The following is a 17,499-nucleotide window of genomic DNA, read 5'->3' on the forward strand; positions in this document are numbered from 1 at the left end:
TCTCATATTTTTTTCTTATATCTGAGGGATGTGTTAGGAGAATGAAACATAAGTAAAAATAATCTAGATTTTAGCTTAAGAAGGATAGCTTTGGGTTTCTTTTATTGGTTTTCTGCATTTTCAGTCATAATCTACTTGAGGAAGCATTCCTTTGTATGATATGTATAAAGGTTGTCTATATTCTAAATGAAAAAAGTACTGAGTTCAGTTTTTCTCTTTTCACATTGGATCATCCTATGTATGCTCCGCTGCCTTATGTAATAGAAGGAGGCTTTTGCTCTCAATAGGTGCTAAATACACTTTTTGATTTATCATAGCCCCAAAGGATTAAGCTCAGCAAAATTTGCTCAGACTATTTTTATGGAGTAGAATAATGAGAATACAAATATTTCATAGCTTAAAATTTAATTATAAAGCTATTTTAAAATTATTTTAGTAATCTCCTATGAGAACAAGATAAAATAACCTTTTGTTTTAATTTTGAGGCTCTTTCATGTGGAGCCATCCTTAACAATTAATTAACTCTTTTGAGATACATTTATGATTCAGCGAGAATAAACTCAGTGCAGGACATATGGAAGTACCAATACAATAAGAATTATGAAATATTGATTTCATTTATTTCCTTTTAAGATGATCCCCCTTAGTAAATTAAAGCTATATATTTAGTTCAGATTGAAAAATAATGACTTTATAAGGAAGAAATTATTTTGTAATCATAGAATGGTGATTCTTTTTTAAATTTTTTTTTTTTAAACGTTTTTATTTATTTTTGGGACAGAGAGAGACAGAGCATGAACGGGGGAGGGGCAGAGAGAGAGGGAGACACAGAATCGGTAACAGGCTCCAGGCTCTGAGCCATCAGCCCAGAGCCTGACGCGGGGCTCGAACTCACGGACCGCGAGATCGTGACCTGGCTGAAGTCGGACGCTTAACTGACTGCGCCACCCAGGCGCCCCTAGAATGGTGATTCTAATAAGACGGACCATAAAGGTTATATATAATGAGAATTATTTTAAGCTTCAAAGCATAGCAACATTAACTTTTTTCTTTCTTTTGCCTTTTGGTGGGAAAAATAGATTACCATGTGCTTAAAAGTAATCTAATTTTGAAAAAGTAAAGAATATACATTTTTCAAGATTGTATTAATTTACAAGTGTAATAGATGTGATTTTTTTTCACTAGAAATTATATTAGTTTTGAAACAGAATGAATTATAACTTTAGAATGGTTATAAAAGAAAGTAATCCTGAAGCAAGTCCCTTAAAATATATTGATATACATGCGTTCAAGATATCACATGCTAAGAGTGAAATAATATAGACATTTCTACTGCATAACCAAGTCATTAAGTATCACTTACATGCAAAAAAATTTTAATGATTAATTTTTAAATTGTTCACTGAGAGATAAATGGTAATTCGAGTATTTTTGCAATCCTTCAGGTAGTTTTTTATTTTTTAGAAATTTCAAGTCATGGGGTGCCTGGCTGGCTCAGTCAGAAGAACATGTGATTCTCGATCTTGGGGTCATGAATTCGAGCCCCACACTGGGTATAGAGATTACTTAAAATAAATTAAATTAAAAAAATTAAGTCACTGTGATTACCTGCAAGTCTTTGACTAATGTACTAGTATAATATACAATCAGTTCCCATACACCCAAGGCAAGTGTATGATATATGAGTTTTCTTTTAGACTTCATAGAATTGCTACCTACCAGTATATCAAGAAAAAATTGACATTCTCCCGGAAGAGGATGGCATAAGTTGAGATAATGAAAGAACCAAGTTTTGTTTCTGCCCGGGTGTTGTGTGACAGTGTGACATGTCTTCACTTCACGTCTTAGTGCTTCTGTTTTAAAATCTGTAAAATGAGGGGCACCTGGGTGGCTCAGTCGGTTAAGCGTCTGACTTCGGCTCAGGTCATGATCTCGCGGTCGGTGAGTTCAAGCCCCGCCTCGGGCTCTGTGCTGACAGCTTAGAGCCTGGAGCCTGTTTCAGATTCTGTGTCTTCCTTTCTCTCTGACCCTCCCCCGTTCGTGCTCTGTCTCTCTCTATCTCAAAAATAAATAAACATCAAAAAAATTAAAAAAATAAAATAAAAAAAATCTGTAAAATGAAATCATCTGTGATTTCTAAGATGTTTTCTGGGTTTGACATTTTATGATTTTAAAATTAATACTAGGTAACTCATGTAATGCTTGAAGTACTTAAAAGTACATTCATTTAGCTAAATATACTTACTACTTAAATAATTTTAAAAAGGGAATTGAGAAGCTTTCATTAGTTGTTATATGTTGCTATATCTAGTACACTTTGGTTTCTCTCCCCATCCCACATTTGTATGACATGGGAGTGTTGAGGGCACCACTTAAATTTTAGTAACTGTGTTCAGAAGCATTTGAGAAATAGGTATAACTTATTAGAATAATACAATTTGTAGGACCACCCTTAAACAAGCTGCCGTATTCGGTAGATCCTGAACTTCAAGCCTCTGAGCTCATTAACCTAGAATATGTGTGAATATTGTTAAAAAATGGTTGTAGAATTTAAAAAGAAGAATTATTTCCCCTCATTGATGTCAACCTCCCTTAATGGTATAGGATAAAATAGGGGCTGCGAGAAAAAAATCTAACTTGCAGAATCTTAGGATATTTACACTTCCTCATACATATGAGCCTTGTGGAAGGAGGCAAAACAATGTTGCAAATTGAACACAAACGAAAACATTTTCACCAAAGTTTACACGAACTCACTCCCTCTTCATATGGCTTCTTTATATAGTTTTCATCTGGCTCAGCCCCCATTTCTGTCACCTGTATAGCATGATTCAGTGTGGGTAATATTACCGAGAAGAGCAAGGAAGCTTACAAATACTATTGTAGTTATCTGTTTGGGATTGTTTCTCTTCAGGAGCCTCTGGATGATTCCATAGGCATTTTATACTCTTGAGGTATGTGGCAGTGGGCTTGAAAGTGAGGTCGTGTACCCCTGCTGTGGAAGGAAGGAAGGCTTTCTGGAGAGTAGATGAATGTGAATTACTTAAAGGGCAAAAATTTCCATATGTATTCTTTCTTTTTTTTTCTCTTAAAATTGATCCACTCGAGAACATTTCTGTTTTTTGAAATTTTCTTTCCGACTCCCTTTTACAATTGATTGCCCTTATACTCTTCAAAGAAAAGCATGCTTCTTAACCCAATCTAATGTGGATAATGTATTGCCTCAGGATGTGAAAATTTCTGGGGTTCCAAACAAAGTGACAATTCTAGAATGTACTGTCCATGAGGGTAAAGCAGTGAGAGGTTTTGTAAGAAATATAGAAAGGGGCAGCACCATGTTTCATTCAGGCAACAGACTTCTCGCAAGACTCTGGTGCCTCATTTCTCTTTTATAATTTTGATGTGAGATGAGTGTCATGGTGACCCATAGTGGCACATTTATTTATTTTAAAAATGAAGTCAGACTCTGAGAGAAAGTCAGATTCGTCTGATAGTTTCTCAGCATGGCCTGGTTTTGCCAAATAGGTTATATGGCAGACATTTCCCCTATATTAAATGAGGTAAATCTGCAGCCCCAAGATTTGATAAAAATATTATTGAAGTGTACCTACAATACACAGCATATCTAGAAATGTATCCTTTCCAGCTATTTAAACTTCAAATTTAAATGTTATCTTAAAAATGTGTGAGGAGTACATGGTTTCAGAAATTTATTTTAGAAAAAAGAAAAACATGTATGCAGACTACTGATATATAGCAGGTGCAGTGTATGCTTGGTTAATGGCATATGTGCGTTTGAAAGCTTTGCTATTTATTTGCTGTCTACTTGCTCCTGACCACTTGGTGGGAAGAATCCTGCTCAGTACCTAATATCCTCATCAATAGATGAAGTTAGCTCCTTATCCGTAGGTAAGATGAGCACTAGGTTAAATAGATTTTACTTAGCTTGTTTGGGGAAGAATAATAATAGCATTTGCCATGAATTCTAATCATAATAGTAGACTTTATGTTAGTTTACTAGATAAGGGAATTTAGGATGTCACCGAAACTGCCACATAGTTAAATAGATACTAGGTAGGGGAGTGCAAAGGACATGTAATGCAGACAATATGTGAGAGGAGGGTTAGACATAGTTATGAATTCCTCTACCCTTTTTAAATGAAATACTCAATAAATCTCACCCAATTCTTTTTCAAACATTTCCCCCAAAATGTTTGACTTCAAACAAAGGCACAGAAATAAACAAACTTGTGTCTGAAACAAAAGTGTTGTTTTTTTAAGTTAAAAATAATTCTGATCCATAAAAAGAAAGGCCATAAGGGGACACAAAGAAACTTTTGGAGGTGACAGATATGTCTGTTACCTGGACTGTGGTGATGGTTTCATGGATGTATGCATATGTTTAAAGTCATCAAATTGTATACATTAATATATGTAGTTTTCTAGGTATCTAAATAAATAAATTGATGGCCCATTTGAAAAAAAAAAAAGGGACATAAGATTCTTCTTTTGAAGTCTTGTCTTTTTAACTTCCTTTCAATAAATATATTAGAATACCACTAAGTCTCACTTAGGTCAAAACAGAGTATGTATTTTCCTATCACCGAAACAACCCCAGATCTATTCCTTCTATAAATTTCAGCTTTTTTGAATGATGCCACTATCTGTTGTTCTGTCACCTAGACCAGAAAATCAGGTGTACTCTCAGGTTTTTGTCCATTGCTGTTCTTCCCCCCACAAATATTTGGATTTGATTATTTCCTCTCTTATCTACAAGAGCCAATAACTGCTGTCCTTTTTAGGCTTTCACCTTCTTCACCTGGACTAATGTTAGTCTCTTAAATGGTCTCTCTCCTCCAGTCCAGATTCCTCACACACATTCCTCCCACGTCCCTACTGTGATATTTGTAAAATGCTGATCTGATTGTTTTACCTCCTGCTTAATAACTAGTTAATGATGACTCATTGTTTGAATGGAGTTTCTAATGGCATAAAGCGCCCTTTCCCTGTGATTCGTACCCTGCCTAACTCGAGACACATGCTTCACTCCATCCTGTATGCCCCATCCGGACCACACTCCTTGCATTTCTCTTAAATTATTACTGTCGTTTATCTCTTACGGTTTTGCTTACCCTGCCACTTTAATCTGAAACACAGCTCTGTTTTCCCCTGGACCCTGCTCCTACCCATAAATAACCCCTCCCCACCTGATGAACGTGTCTTCTTCTTTTTTTTTCTTTTTCTGGATTTAAGCATCATCTCCCCATGATGCTTTCTTTGGGCAACTCATGCGAGTTAATCACTCACTCTTTTGTGCCTCAGTGGATTCCAAAGACTGCTAATCTAGTACTTTTAACAATTTATGATTAAGTGACTGTATTTCTCTACGTCCTCCTGTTTACTGTAGGTTTCCATGTACTCGGCATATAATAGGTCAGTATAAATACCTGTTGAGTGAATGAATGGAAGAAAGAAATCTGGTGTACTCATCATGGGCATGTTATTTTGAGAGAGGTATTGTCTTTTTCTCTTTTTAATTACTTATTTATTTTTTAGAATTTACATCCAAGTTAGTTAGCATATAGTGCAATAATGATTTCAGGAGTAGAATCTGGTGATTCATCCCCTACATATAACACCCAGTGTTCATCCCAGAGAGTGTCCTCCTTAATGCCTCTTACCCACTTAGCCCATCCACCCACCCACAGCCCCTCTAGCAACCCTCAGTTTATTCTAGATATTTAAGAGTCTTTTATGTTTTGTCCCCCTCCCTGTTTTTATATTATTTTTGCTTCCCTTCCCTTATGTTCATCTGTCTTGTATCTTAAATTTCACATATGGGTGAAGTTATATATTTGTCTTTCTCTGACTAATTTTGCTCAGCATAATACCCTCTAGTTCCACCCACGTTGTTGCAAATGGCAAGATTCCATTCTTTTTGATTGCCGAGTAATTCTCCATTGTGTATGTACAATATATACACACATATATGTTTCAGATTAAAGTGGCAGGGTAAGCAAAACCGTAAGAGATAAACGACAGTAATAATTTAAGAGAAATGCAAGGAGTGTGGTCTGGCTGGGGCATACAGAATGGAGTGAAGCATGTGTCTCGAGTTAGGCAGGGTACGAATCATAGGGAGAGGGCGCTTTGTGCCATTAGAAACTGCATTCAAGTTTCATTCTTTATCCATTCATCCGTTGATGGACATTTAGGCTCTTTCCATACTTTGCCTATTGTCGGTAGTGCTGCTGTAAACATTGGGGTGCGTGTGCCCCTTCGAAACAGCACACCTGTATCCTTTGGATAAATGCCTAGTAGTGCAATTGCTGGGTCATAGGGTAGTTCTATTTGTAATTGTTTGAGGGACCTCCATACGTTTTCCAGAGTGGCTGCACCAGTCTGCATTCTCACCAGCAGTGCAAAATGGTTCCTCTTTCTCTGCGTCCTCGCCAACAGCTGTCATTGCCCGAGTTGTTAATTTTAGCCACTCTGACTGGTGTGAGGTGGTATCTCGTTGTGGTTTTGATTTGTATGTCTCTGACGATGAGTGATGTTGAGCATCTTTTCATGTGTCTGTCGGCCACCTGGATGTCTTCTTTGGAAAAGTGTTCAGAGATAGGCATTGTCTTTTGATGCGGCTCCTTGCTGCAGCTCAGCACTGTGATAATGTGTTTTGAAGATGGCAGTCTAAACCTGTGAATGAATAAATAAAAAGGTAAACTGTATAGGCAGTATGTAATTGTTGCAACTCTTAGAAGAAGGGAGTAGGCTTGACAGAGAAGATGGAGTAATATTGTAGTGGTGCGAGAGGTGGTTTAAGATTGGTTATATAAAGTAGGCAAGAAGAGAGAGACAAGTGATGGTAGTTTAACTATGTAGAGTATACAGCATTGATATAGAGGGGAATCTACCTTTTTGGCAATGGAAGAAAGCAGAAGGGGAAAGACTAAATATTTAAGAGAAGGAGTCTAAGGGGAGCTGACATTAGTTTACTAGGTGACTGGGGGACTAATAATACAAAGTTGTACAAATATACAAAGAATAGTCATTGGCAGATGCAGTTGCCATATTTAGTCACAAATAGTGCTATGACTATCAGGAGCACGTATCAGACAGGAAAGGGAACAACAAAAACAATGATATAAGTGAGAATGAGAAGGTAGATTAACACTTACATTGATCTTCAGGAGAGGCAATGTGGTTGGTTATTAGCAGAAGCGATAAGATAGTAAGGATGGTCATAGGGAGAGTTGATCATAAGGAACAATGGTCAATATAAAATTATTTTAGGGGTGCCTGGCTGGCTCAGTTGGTTAAGCTTCTGACTCTTGATTTAAGCTCATGATCTCCCGGTTCGTAAGTTCGGGTTTGTGAGTTCGAGCCCCATGTGTCTGCATTGACAGTGCAGAGCCCGCTTGGGATTCTCTCTCTTTCCCTTTCTCTCTACCCCTCCCCCGCTCACATGTACACATGCATGCTGTCTCTCTCCCTCAAAATAAATAAATAAACTTAAAATTTATTTTAGAAAATAAAATACATTTTTAATAGCTTTTTAAAATAATTTTTAAACATATATGTATTTGTACTCTGAAACTTTTAATAAATGCTTTTGGATGTACTCCAACTGTAATAATTATGACCTAAAATAATGTAGTTAGCAATGAAATTACAGGAAAGATATGTAAAGCCAACAGAGGATGCTGGCATTAGAGTGGCAGCGTGGTGTCGTGGCTTCAGCACAAGTTCTGACGTGAGAAGTTTGAATCCCAGCTTTGTCACTTACTAGCTCTGTGACCTGGTACAAGATGCTTAATCTCTGCCTCCATCTCTCCATTTGTAAATAGAAATAACAATAGTGCTTATCTCACTAGGCGACTGTGAGGATACAACGAGTCGATATTTGTGAAGCACTTATTTTGTGTTTTTTAATTCAATGAGATAATCAGATTTGTGTGCTGGGTTAGTGTATCCCTTATGGTGGACCTAGACCTCTACTTCTTCCTCTTCCTCAGTCCGGTGTTAAGAGCCTTACTTCTCAGTATCTCCTAAATCAGCCCACTTCTCTCCATTTCTCTGACTATGACTGTAGTTCATACTGCTCTCGTATGTGCTTCTTGCCCCAAATATTTCAACATCTTCCTAATTGTTCTCCCAGCTTCTGGACTTGTCCCCTTCCAACAGCGTGCACTTCGCAGCATAGTTGAAGGCTCGGTAAATAGTAGCTAATAATATTGTGCCTCTTATTTATAAATCATATGATAGGTTTTTTGCTTATTTTTTATTCCTGTTGAAAGATAATAAAGATACGATGGCAATAATATTTCACATATGTATTGTAGTGAAGTTTTTCCTGTGTCTGTTATAGCTAAAACTTAACTTATTTTATCTGTTCAGAGGGATTAACTATTAGCCAATTCATTAGCTATGGCTTCATTTTCTTTTTTATTTGTGCAATGTGCATTATTTTGTTTAAGTGTTATGCTTCTCAGTTTCAGGCAAATGTTAATATATGTTAATATGTTAATGTGAGGCTTTAGTTCAGACATATCAGTTGTAATCTAGGCATTTTCAAATACTTTTATTCCAAATATGCCAGGCTTGTTTGTGCTTTTGTGCTTTTTGCATTTTTCATTTTGTTGCATAAAATAGTCTCCCTTACTGGTCTTGCTTGACATTCTCTTCTTTATTCTTTAAAGATCTGCTTACATCTCAGAAACTTTGTCTTAATCCTTTTTCTTGAAGTCCTGTTATCTCCTCAGTCATTGGTGTTTCTATAGTGTTTTGTTGTTTTCTTGCTTTCATAAGTCTCTCTGTTATGCAATGATTTTTCTTCTCTTACTACTTTTAGTTCTTTGGGAGGAACTGTCTTACTTAATTTACATCTTAGATGTCTTATTACATCTCAGAAATCTAGTGTAGTGCCTGATACATATATAATGAGTGGTCCATAAATGATTTTTGTTGGTCTAAATTATTAGCAATAGAAGTCCTGGACTGTGTACAATAACTTTAATATGATCTTTAGTTTTAACATTTGTAACAGGTGAAACAGTTAAGAACACAGTAATGTAAGGGATGCAGTCCTGTCCCTTCTATGCAATATCCTATGTTTCATAGTTTAGAATATCAGATATAGAACTACATGCCAGGCACTGGATGGAGAGCTTTTCATATTATTTTATTTCAGAAAACCCTATAAAGTAAATATTAATTCCCTGTTTTGCAGACACAGGCTTAACTTAAGAAAATTGTTATTTAAAAATGTTCTGGAATCTGTGTGGTTCAGTTGGTTAAGCGTCTGACTTCGGCTCAGGTCATGATCTTGTGGTTTGTGAGTTCGAGCCCTGCATCACCCTCTGTGCTGACAGCTCAGAGCCTGAAGCCTGCTTCAGATTCTGTGTGTCCCTTTCTGTCTTCCCCTCCCCCACTCACACTCTATCTGTCAAAAAATAAACATTAAAATTTTTTTTAAATGTTATTTTATTTATTTTAAAAAAATTTTAAGTTTATTTATTTATTTTGAGACACAGAGCAAGCATGGGAGGGGCAGAGAGGGAGACAGAGAATCCCAAGCAGACTCTGCACTGTCAGTGCAAAGCCTGATGTGGGGATCGAACTCACAAACCATGAGATCATGACCTGAGCCAAAACCAAGAGTCGGATGCTTAATGGACTGAGCCACCCAGGCACCCCTTTAAATGTTATTTTAAGCAAAGGTGGAATTTTAAGATAGGTCTGTCTGATTGCAAAGTCCTTGCTCTTCGTCACGACTATTATTGCCACTTATCTTTCAGAGAGCAATGATCCCTCAAAATACATGATTTTACTTTGTAATGTATATAGAATTTTTAAAATTTATATAAGTTCTTATAACATATCAGATCATTATCATTACATTATCACCTTGCCAGTTATCATTTCTTTATGTTTTAGTGAAGAGAAATGCAACGATTTTTAACTTCAGAATATCTAAGTACGTTCCCCTTGGCCAAATCATGCATGTCATCGTTCTCTTTTCCACATTTATAGTGGGAATCTATGACCCAAAATTGCCAATTGTAATCAATAACATGTTACCTTTAATGGTTTTTCTAATTAATTTTTTTCCTTGTAGTTAATAAAGCTTGGAAAGCTTCTAAATTAATGGGACATAAATAACTTTCGGAAGCAATATGCATAATTCATATAGAATTTTGTCTACTTTTGATAGTATATGATGAAATTAAAGATAAACAGTGATGCTCTGTTTTATTGTCTTTGTACTTAAAAGCTATTTGCCTTAAGATTTCTCAATTTCTCTCTTTGAGTTAATCGAGTGTTAAATTGGGATTTTATTTGTGGAAAGAACATCCCCATTTTTCTGATGTTTGTTTTTTTTTATTGCTTTTACACAAATTATTGTGTTTATGTATCTTTATAAATTCTAGTATATGGCGTGCTCTTGCTTGAAATATGTGGAAAAAATTTTCCTTTTAAAGTGTTTATATTTCACAAAATGCAATTTAGACTTTCTCAGAATTTTTATTTCACTAACAAACTCTTAAAAACTCTTGCTTGTTTTAAGAATGGAATTAATTATTATTTTTTTTTGTTTTGTCTTTCTGTCTTTTCTAACTTGCTTTCGTGGATATTCACACCAGGAGGACAAAGTGGTTAGAGTCTTTTTTCTGTCTAATATTATTTTTTTCTTGTTGCTATTATTGCTAGTTTTAATTTTATAGCTGTATTTAATTTGTATGCTTCTAAGTGTTTTGTTACAGCCATTGTGCATGATAATTGCTATACATTAATATATTTTAAGCATGCTATCTGATTTTACTGAAAAACATATTTCATTATATTATAGATGAAACTTTGATTATTTGATTCTTAAAAAAGCTTGCCTCTTTAGCGTTTTGTACCTTTTTAAAGGAGATATCCCAGCATTTTTCATTGTGATAAGAATTCCTTTAATCTTCTTATGTTTCTCTAAACTCATTGTATTGGTCAGAGTTTTTAACAGAAGCTTCTGAGTTAGTATAAAGATTTAATCTTTGTAATAATGAGTCTCAATAGCATCAAACATGGATTTTCTGAAGTACATGTTTATACTTGATTTGAGTATTTAATATATTTTTATTTTTCTTAACAATATGTTTTAGAGATTGGTAAAATGTCTATGTTGTACGCTCATGTTGATTATTAGATATAATTGTAATTAAAAAATTCTCAGATATATAGAATTTGACCACAGGTAAGATTTGAATAATCTGCTAATGTCTGCAGAAGTCTGATTTGGGTTTGGATTTGGATCTGCTCTGGAGATGTTGACTTCCTGCAAAGCACAGATAAAAACTTTCCTTTCTGATTCCTTTGATGAGTCAGACTAAAACTTGAGGTCTTTTCAAGTTTTCCAAATTTAAATTAGCATGAAACCTAAAGAGAAATCCTTTGGCTGATCTCTTCTTTTTTGTGGTTGGAGAATTTTTATTCTTTTTAGTTTTCAGTTACTTGGTTGGGATAACGTAGGTGTTGGCAGATATTGATGTGGGTTCAGAATGAATTCTTTAAAAAAATTTTTTTTAATGTTTATTTATTTTTGACAGCGAGAGAGACACACACAGAGACTGAGTGGGGGAGGGGCAGAGAGAGAGGGAGACACAGAGTCTGAAACAGGCTCCAGGCTCTGAGCTGTCAGCACAGAGCCTGACACGGGACTTGAACTCACGGACAGCGAGATCATGACCTGAGCTGAAGTCGGATGCTCAACCCACTGAGCCACCCAGGTGCCCCCAGAATGAATTCTTTGGGCAGAAAGGACACTGTGACTCTGTCACTATCCTTTTTTTTTTTTTTAAATACCTATAGGAATTCTACTAAACTTTTGAGGCAGTTTTGAAGACTTAGAGTCAATCACTGTAGACATGTCCCAGACTGGGCACCATATTCGATCCAGGGCAAGCTCCCTAGAGAACCTGCCAGTTTTCTACAAGCCAAGTTTATCAGCTGACCCTCAAGGAGTACAATTCAGGCAATTCAATACCTTTAGAATCTCTAGTGCTACTTTTGTGTTCGGAGTTAACACAAGATACATCATGGTTTGATGATTGTCTGTAGTTTTCATAGTGAATTCTGACACCTATCCCAGAAATGAGACATTTGGTGATAACTTAGCTATGGAAATGACAAGATTTCATAATATAGCAGATAGACTAACAGTATGTGAATTTTATGTGCATTAGAACATTTCAAATAAAATTCAACAGGGCCTTTTATGGTACTCTTTATGCAGCCCTATTTAATAGAACTTCCACTGATGATGAAAATGTTTTATATCTTTAGCATCCAATGCAGTAGACTCTAGTCACATGTAGCTATTGGACATGCAAAATGTGGCTAGTGCAACCGAGGAATTTAAATTTAAATTTAAATTTTATTTAATTTTAATTAAGTTTAAACAGCTATTTATGGCTAGTGGCTAAACAAACTCCAAGCTTGGGGGCGCCTGGGTGGCTTAGTCAGTTAAGTGTCTGACTCTTGATTTCAGCTCAGGTCATGGTCTCATGGTTGAGCCCTGCTTAAGATTCTTTCTCCCTCTGACCCTCCCCTGCTCATGCTCGCATTCTTTCTCTCTCTGAAAAAGAAAGAAAGAAAGAGAAAGAAAGAAAGAGAGAAAGAAAGAGAGAAAGAGAGAAGGAAAGAAAGAAAGAAAGAAGGAGAAAGAAAGAAAGAGAAAGGAAGGAAGGAAGAAAGAAAGAAGGAGAAAGACAGAAAGAAAGAAAGAAAGAAAGAGAAAGGAAGGAAGGACGAAAGAAAGAAAGAAAGATGGAGAAAGAGAAAGAAAGAAAGAAAGAAAGAGAAAGGAAGGAAGGAAGAAAGAAGGAGAAAGAAAGAAGGAGAAAGAAAGAGAGAAAGAGAGAAAGACAGAAAGACAGACAGACAGACAGACAGAAAGAAAGAAAGAAAGAAAGAGAAAGAAAGACCAAACTTGGATAGTAAACATTAGGTGACTATTCAGCCTCTAAGTCAATGCCCTGTATTATAGGAGCAGTATGATGTGTATACTAGCAGTAGAGAGAAAAACTGCAGAATGCAGGAAGGCTACACTTGCCAATGCCAGTCTCTTATATAGCCAAGGAAAATAATTGACAAGGGACATCATCCTAAAGGGCAGAACCAGGGAATATGAATGGCAATAGTCAAGGGCGAATAGCTGAATCAGGGGCTGCCCGATAGGATAGCCAAAGAAATTAAGGTATGTTTATGTAGGGATTGCTGTGTGCTGTGGACAGTTGACCACTGTATATTTCTTGTTCTTCCCATTTTTGAATGAGAATTTATGTTGCCATCACTCTGTTTTTTCTCCATCATTGTGTATTGAGTGTGTTGGGAACAGACAAGTTGTCTTTCAGTGTGTAGGTCAGTGGTTCACAATAATGCACACTAGACCATGATGGAGAGATTTTCTCTACCTCACGGATCCCACACTCAGAGCTAGATTTTGTAACTAGATGAGACTTTGGGATTATCTCCCTTGGGGAAGGAGTGAATGTGTTATGTGTTTTATACATACATACATACATATGTATGTATATACATATACACACACACAGACACATGCACACACACACACACACACACATATAAAGACTTTTGATTAATTGAAAGAGCACACTGTTCTAGAACCTGTTCAATGGCTATCTTAACAGACATTTTCAACTTCTTTCTCTCTTTCAATCCCCGATGGAACGACTTGAAAAATATAAAATTTTTTAGTCCTTGCAACTGGGAATGACTGTGGCAGTTCTAGCAAATGAAATGTAAGAAAATTTATGAGGGCTTCTAGAAAGTCATGATAAAAAAAATAAATAAAGTGTAGTTGGCACTACCTTTTAATGCAAAAGTGTTACCTTGAGTTTTACCAGCCCTTGGTGAAGGTGAGCCAAGAGTATCGGAATCATTAGGCATGCCATTGTTGAGCTGCTGGTTTAATCGTATCAGACACCTTTCTTCAATGTGAGAAAAATATCCGCCCTCAATGAGTTCCTGTCACTAGTAGTCAGATTTTCTGTTGCTTATAGACAAAAACATTCCTAGTGGAAACATTAGTGGAGATGTAATGTGCAGCAGGGAAACCCTACAAACATCCCAAGTTTTCTTCAGAAATATCAGACTAGAATAAAGAAATACATGTTGATCATTGCCCAGATACTCATCTATCTGCCTTTGCCTCTGTAAGTGTTTGAAGAGTTAGGATCATTTAACACCTCAGGTTGCAAACAGTAAATTAATATGAATGTGTTGGTCTGAGAGATTGAATATTTGCTTAAGTATGAATTTATCCTATTTCACATAGACTCAAAGAAAAAGGATTGATTGTATATATTTTTAATATACTTTGGATGTTTCTTTGAGTTTTGTGCGAAACAAATAAGGAAACTGAATTTCTATGGTAAATTATTTGCCCATAGGCTAGAGCATATCTCTGTTTATCTTGCAATGAATACTGACCTATTCATGTCTAGTGAAAGCATAATGAAATTATAGCTTTGGGAACAAAGTCATGCTCATTTCACTGTCTAGAGATAGTATTATCTGTTTATTTAAAGACCACTGTAATGAGGATCTTAAATTATTCCTCTCTTTTTATAATAGTGATTGAGTCTCTTAGGATACTAGTATCTCTTGAGACCCTGGAAAATAAAATTTTCACTCATTAGTGATGGACTGTTGACCTTTACTGTAAAAAATAATGTTACTAATGGTTATTGTTATTGGAATGAAGGGTGCGGACAGATGATACGTGACTTGTATTTCTCCCATTTCAGGAACAGGAAGATTATCTGTTGGGTTGCAGCTGTAGCTATGATATTCAGGGCAAAGTGCTTTGTTTTCATTGAAATGTGATGCTTTTTCTGATGGAAGCACATTATTCAGGCTTCCATACCCTATACGTTTATCTAACTGCTCATTGTAATTCTCATTTGGAGTTGCAATTCAGCAAAAAGGTATTTTTCAAGTTACTGTATATTTGAATGTTCCATTTCATCTGGGCAATAGCTGTGCCAAGTTGCGTTCCAGCAAATACTGTCTTAATGTGATAAATTAATTTGTTTGCGTTTGCATTTCTACTCAAAAATACAAAAGCATGTATACAATATTAATAAAATTGTTCTAGAAATGGGATATAAGAGCTCTCCTAGGGCCAACTTTTATAATAAAATCACAACTTTCAATACTACTCGTACCATCCTACCTCTTACTACAAGCCTGCCAGAGACCAGAATTTGTACATTTTCAGCAAGAATACTATACAAACATCCAGAGTTTTTTGTTAGTGATATAGAAGTATTTTGAACTATATTGTTTAGCAACATACCATTCAACAAAAATGTGGAAAAATGCATTTAGAAGACAGGAAGAGGGCGGGGAGATTGGGGAAGTAGGTGATAGAGGATTAAGAGGTTCAGACTTCCACTTATGAAGTAAATAAGTCACAGAGATGAAAAGTACAGCATAGGGAATATAATCAGTAATATCGTAATAACATTGGGTGGTGATAGATGGTAACTATGCTGGTTGTGGTGGGCACTGAGTAATTTATAGAATTGTTAAATCAATGTGTTGTACACCCGAAACTAATATAACACTGTATGCTAATTGTACTTCAGTAAAAAACAAACAAACAAACAAACAAAACAGGAAGTTTTGAGTAAATCAAAAGACAGACAGGGATTGCTGAATATTTGCCCGGATATTTTATATATATTCTAAATTTAGAGAAAAATTTATAATTTTAAAAATCATGCATCTGAGCAGTTGCATCGTTTTTGTAAATGGGCAAGTGAACTTTGAAAATCTGATTTAGGTCTCTTATGAAAAGGGATTAAAACTCACACCGTGGAAATTCTGTGACATGACACATGTGTGAAATAAAATATGCTAGAGGGAAGTGATAAAGAATATATATGACAAGTGAAAATACTAATAACTAAATGTTGAAGTTTTTAGAGGTTGATGTTACTAATAAGAACTGATTTAAAGTGACTCTTAGCTTGGCTACGATAAAGATCAGAGGAAGTTGGAGAGACCACGATGTATATTTACAGTTGCAGCGTAGCTAACTTCTTGAGAGCAGGGACAGATCATACATTGTGATTATGTATTTTACTACTTCTTCACCTTTTAGGCAACTTTTACTTTCATCAAATTATTCCACTCAGGTATTCCATTCCATTGAATCTACGATTGAAACGAGACCTGTTTGTTTATCCTCTATGAGATTCCCATAACTATGAAATGCCATAGATGAATGTTTATGAGCTCCTGAAATAGGAGACAGTGTCATTGGCTTCATGCAGTGAAGGATTTGAGAGTTGAGAGTTAAAACTGAGAAATTTAGTGGTTGAATAAAGAGGATAAAAAAGAATAGTATATGATGACAACTAGATTTTTGCATTGAATGAAGATATTTGTGCGGAAGCCAACATATGGAAGATAGAGGACATATTTGGGGCAGGAAAGGAAGGCACTGATTGTAGTTATGGAGATACGGAGTTTGAAGAGCTTTTAGGAAACCAAGGAAGAGGTGTTTATTAATAATAACAACTGCTAACTGTATTAAACAATCATTCTGTATGAAGAGCACTGTAATAAACTTTTCAACGTGTATTATTTCATTCCTCATGACAACTTCTATTTAACAGTGAGTGGTGGGAGGCCTCATAGGGGCTGAGGTGGGATGCAACATGAAATGATTAAGAACAAAAACTCTATTTTCAGAATGCCCTGGTTTAAAGCCAGGCTCTATCACTTTACTACTTATTATTATTTGGGCCAGTTACTTCACTACTATAAGCCTCACTTTCCTCATCTCTAAAATGGAGGTAACATTCCTTTTTTTATTGTTGTTGTAATATTCTTTTTTATGGCTGAGTAATGGTAAATTGAATATATATACCACATCTTTATCCATTCATCAGTTGATGGACACTTGGGTTGTTTCCACAATTTTGCTATTGTAGATGGTGCTGCTATAAACATCGGGTGCATGATCCCTTTGAATTAGTATTTTTGTATCCTTTGGGTGAATACCCAGTAGTGTGATTGCTGGATCAAAAGGGATCCCAACTTTTTAAGGAATCTCCCTACTGGTCCCCACAGTGGCTGCACCAGCTTGCATTCCCACTAACAGTACAAGAGGGTTCCTCTTTCTCCACATCCTTGCCAACACCTGTTGTTTCTTGTGTTGTTGATTTTAGCCATTCCGACAGGTGTGAGATGATATCTCATTGTAGTTTTGATTTGCATTTCCTGGATGGCAAATGATGTTGAGCATCTTTTCATGTATCTGTCAGCCATCTGTGTGCCTTCTTTGGAAAAATGTCTTCTGTTCATTTTTTAATTGGATTATTTGTTTTTTAGGTGTTGAGTTTGATAAGTTCCTTATAGATTTTGGATACTAACACTTTACTGGATATGTCATTTGCAAATATCTTCTTCCATTCTGTAGGTTGC

At 35.8% G+C, this 17,499-nt stretch overlaps 1 protein-coding gene across 34 annotated transcripts in view; it reads left to right on the forward strand.

Annotated features, from left to right (window-relative positions):
- Positions 1-17,499, forward strand: part of RIMS2 (regulating synaptic membrane exocytosis 2) — a 617,389-nt gene that overhangs the window by 128,058 nt on the left and 471,832 nt on the right. For 22 of the 34 annotated variants that reach the window (XM_040494185.1, XM_040494187.1, XM_040494223.1 and 19 more), the window contains one exon: positions 10,644-10,655. The exons of the other annotated variants lie outside the window; for them this stretch is intronic. In XM_040494185.1, coding sequence (XP_040350119.1) covers positions 10,644-10,655 — 12 coding nt within the window. The remainder of the gene's footprint in view (positions 1-10,643; positions 10,656-17,499) is intronic. 34 annotated transcript variants of the gene reach the window in all.

This window comes from Herpailurus yagouaroundi, unplaced genomic scaffold, assembly GCF_014898765.1.
Source record: "Herpailurus yagouaroundi ecotype Mexico unplaced genomic scaffold, PumYag 186, whole genome shotgun sequence".
Taxonomy (NCBI): Eukaryota; Metazoa; Chordata; class Mammalia; order Carnivora; family Felidae; genus Herpailurus; species Herpailurus yagouaroundi.